This window comes from Volvox carteri (genome assembly GCF_000143455.1).
Source record: "Volvox carteri f. nagariensis unplaced genomic scaffold VOLCAscaffold_31, whole genome shotgun sequence".
NCBI lineage: Eukaryota > Viridiplantae > Chlorophyta > Chlorophyceae > Chlamydomonadales > Volvocaceae > Volvox > Volvox carteri.
This window is the reverse complement of record NW_003307574.1, coordinates 719,986-721,364: the sequence shown is the minus strand read 5'-3', so window position 1 is coordinate 721,364 and position 1,379 is coordinate 719,986. Positions and strand designations below refer to the sequence as shown.

Genomic DNA, 1,379 nt, shown 5'->3' with positions numbered 1-1,379 from the left:
TTTACGGCTGTTAGGGTTCTGGGAAACTAATTGTTAGCATTTGTTCAATTCACTTAAGCTGTTAAGCGGTGCCAAGGGCTGTAGTTGCTAACAGGCCTTGAAAGCTGTTACGAGCAGGGACATGCTAAAAGGAAGTTCCATCATGTTACTGGCTGTTGCCATTAGATAATTTGCTGAACTTTTGTTGAAGGATTTTAATTGCTGTATTGAGGTTCAGACGCTGTAAATTTTATGAGCTTTTACATGATTCCCTGTCCACTATTAAATCACTCATTCTCTTTTTTTTGGAAAGCTGTCTGACTTCATTATTCATGCCATCAGCATCTATTTGCCATCATTGGGGATAGAAGCTTGTACTGCATGGGTAGGCACAAAACCACATTCGTCAGGAATTATATACATATGTATGTATTACACACAACAGTCTGGGTCGCCCTGGTCACCTCACTTGCTCATCATGTGGAATTGTGCAGTATAGTGCACAGCCAGCTGGCCTGTACAGGCATCTATTGTCTCTATTCTTTACAAGTCTGGAGGCTGCTACCAAAATCATCACAGCAACAGCAGTACCTTTTCTTGGCATGCAATTATACACACATGTTCTTCATCAACCTTCACCTGTGACCTGTTTCACACTACTACTGCACTGCTTCCATTTTTCCTAGTGAACACCTACTACACACCACTGAACCACATAGCTCTAGACTGCAGCTGCCCACTTGCTCCGTATCCCTGCTCATCAAGGAACCTCTCTAAGCAACCAACGCCAGCTTGCCCTTGTACTGGACCATGGAGTCATTCCATAGAACATTTGTGCAGCCATGGGAGAAAGCCCACTCCTTGACCTGCTGCTTGCTGAATCTGCCAAGTACGCTCTGCACTGGAAGCTCTACGGCCGTGTGCTTCTTGAGCTCCTTGCCAACCTTAATGGCTAGCCCCACCTGATCAGCAGCACGAGAAGAGCCTGCGGTTGAGCAAAAGCAGGTGTTGGCCGGTGCAGTGTGCATCAGTCAGCACAGCGACTTCAGGCAGGCACCTTTGGCGACATGTGCGCACTCCTATGCAAGCCCGTCCTTGTCCCTAACATACCGCAGGAGGCCTCGCCGTCGTGGTGCCTGCTGCGCAACTTGCAGCGCCTCGATATCTGCCGCGTCGGGCTCAGATGCATCTAGCAATGCTTCATTGAATTCGGCCGCTGGTCAGCAGCTGCTGCATGCCCTACAAGAGGCGCAGGGGCAAGTGAACAGCCAGGCGGAGACTATCGCGCAGCAGGCGGAGACCATCGCGCAGCTGCAAGCCACTAACGTGCAGCTGCAAGCCACTAACGCGTAGCTGCAAGCCACTGACGCGCAGCAGGTGCAGATTATCGCGCAGCTGCA

General features: G+C 50.0%; 1 protein-coding gene across 1 annotated transcript in view; it reads right to left on the bottom strand.

Annotated features, from left to right (window-relative positions):
- Positions 1-229: 229 nt before the first annotated feature.
- VOLCADRAFT_105638 (uncharacterized protein) overlaps positions 230-1,379 on the bottom strand; it is a gene marked incomplete at its 5' end in the record, with an annotated part of 1,504 nt that continues 354 nt past the window's right edge. Inside the window, one exon of the mRNA XM_002952600.1 lies at positions 230-941. Coding sequence (XP_002952646.1) covers positions 753-941 — 189 coding nt within the window. The 3' untranslated portion in view covers positions 230-752. The remainder of the gene's footprint in view (positions 942-1,379) is intronic.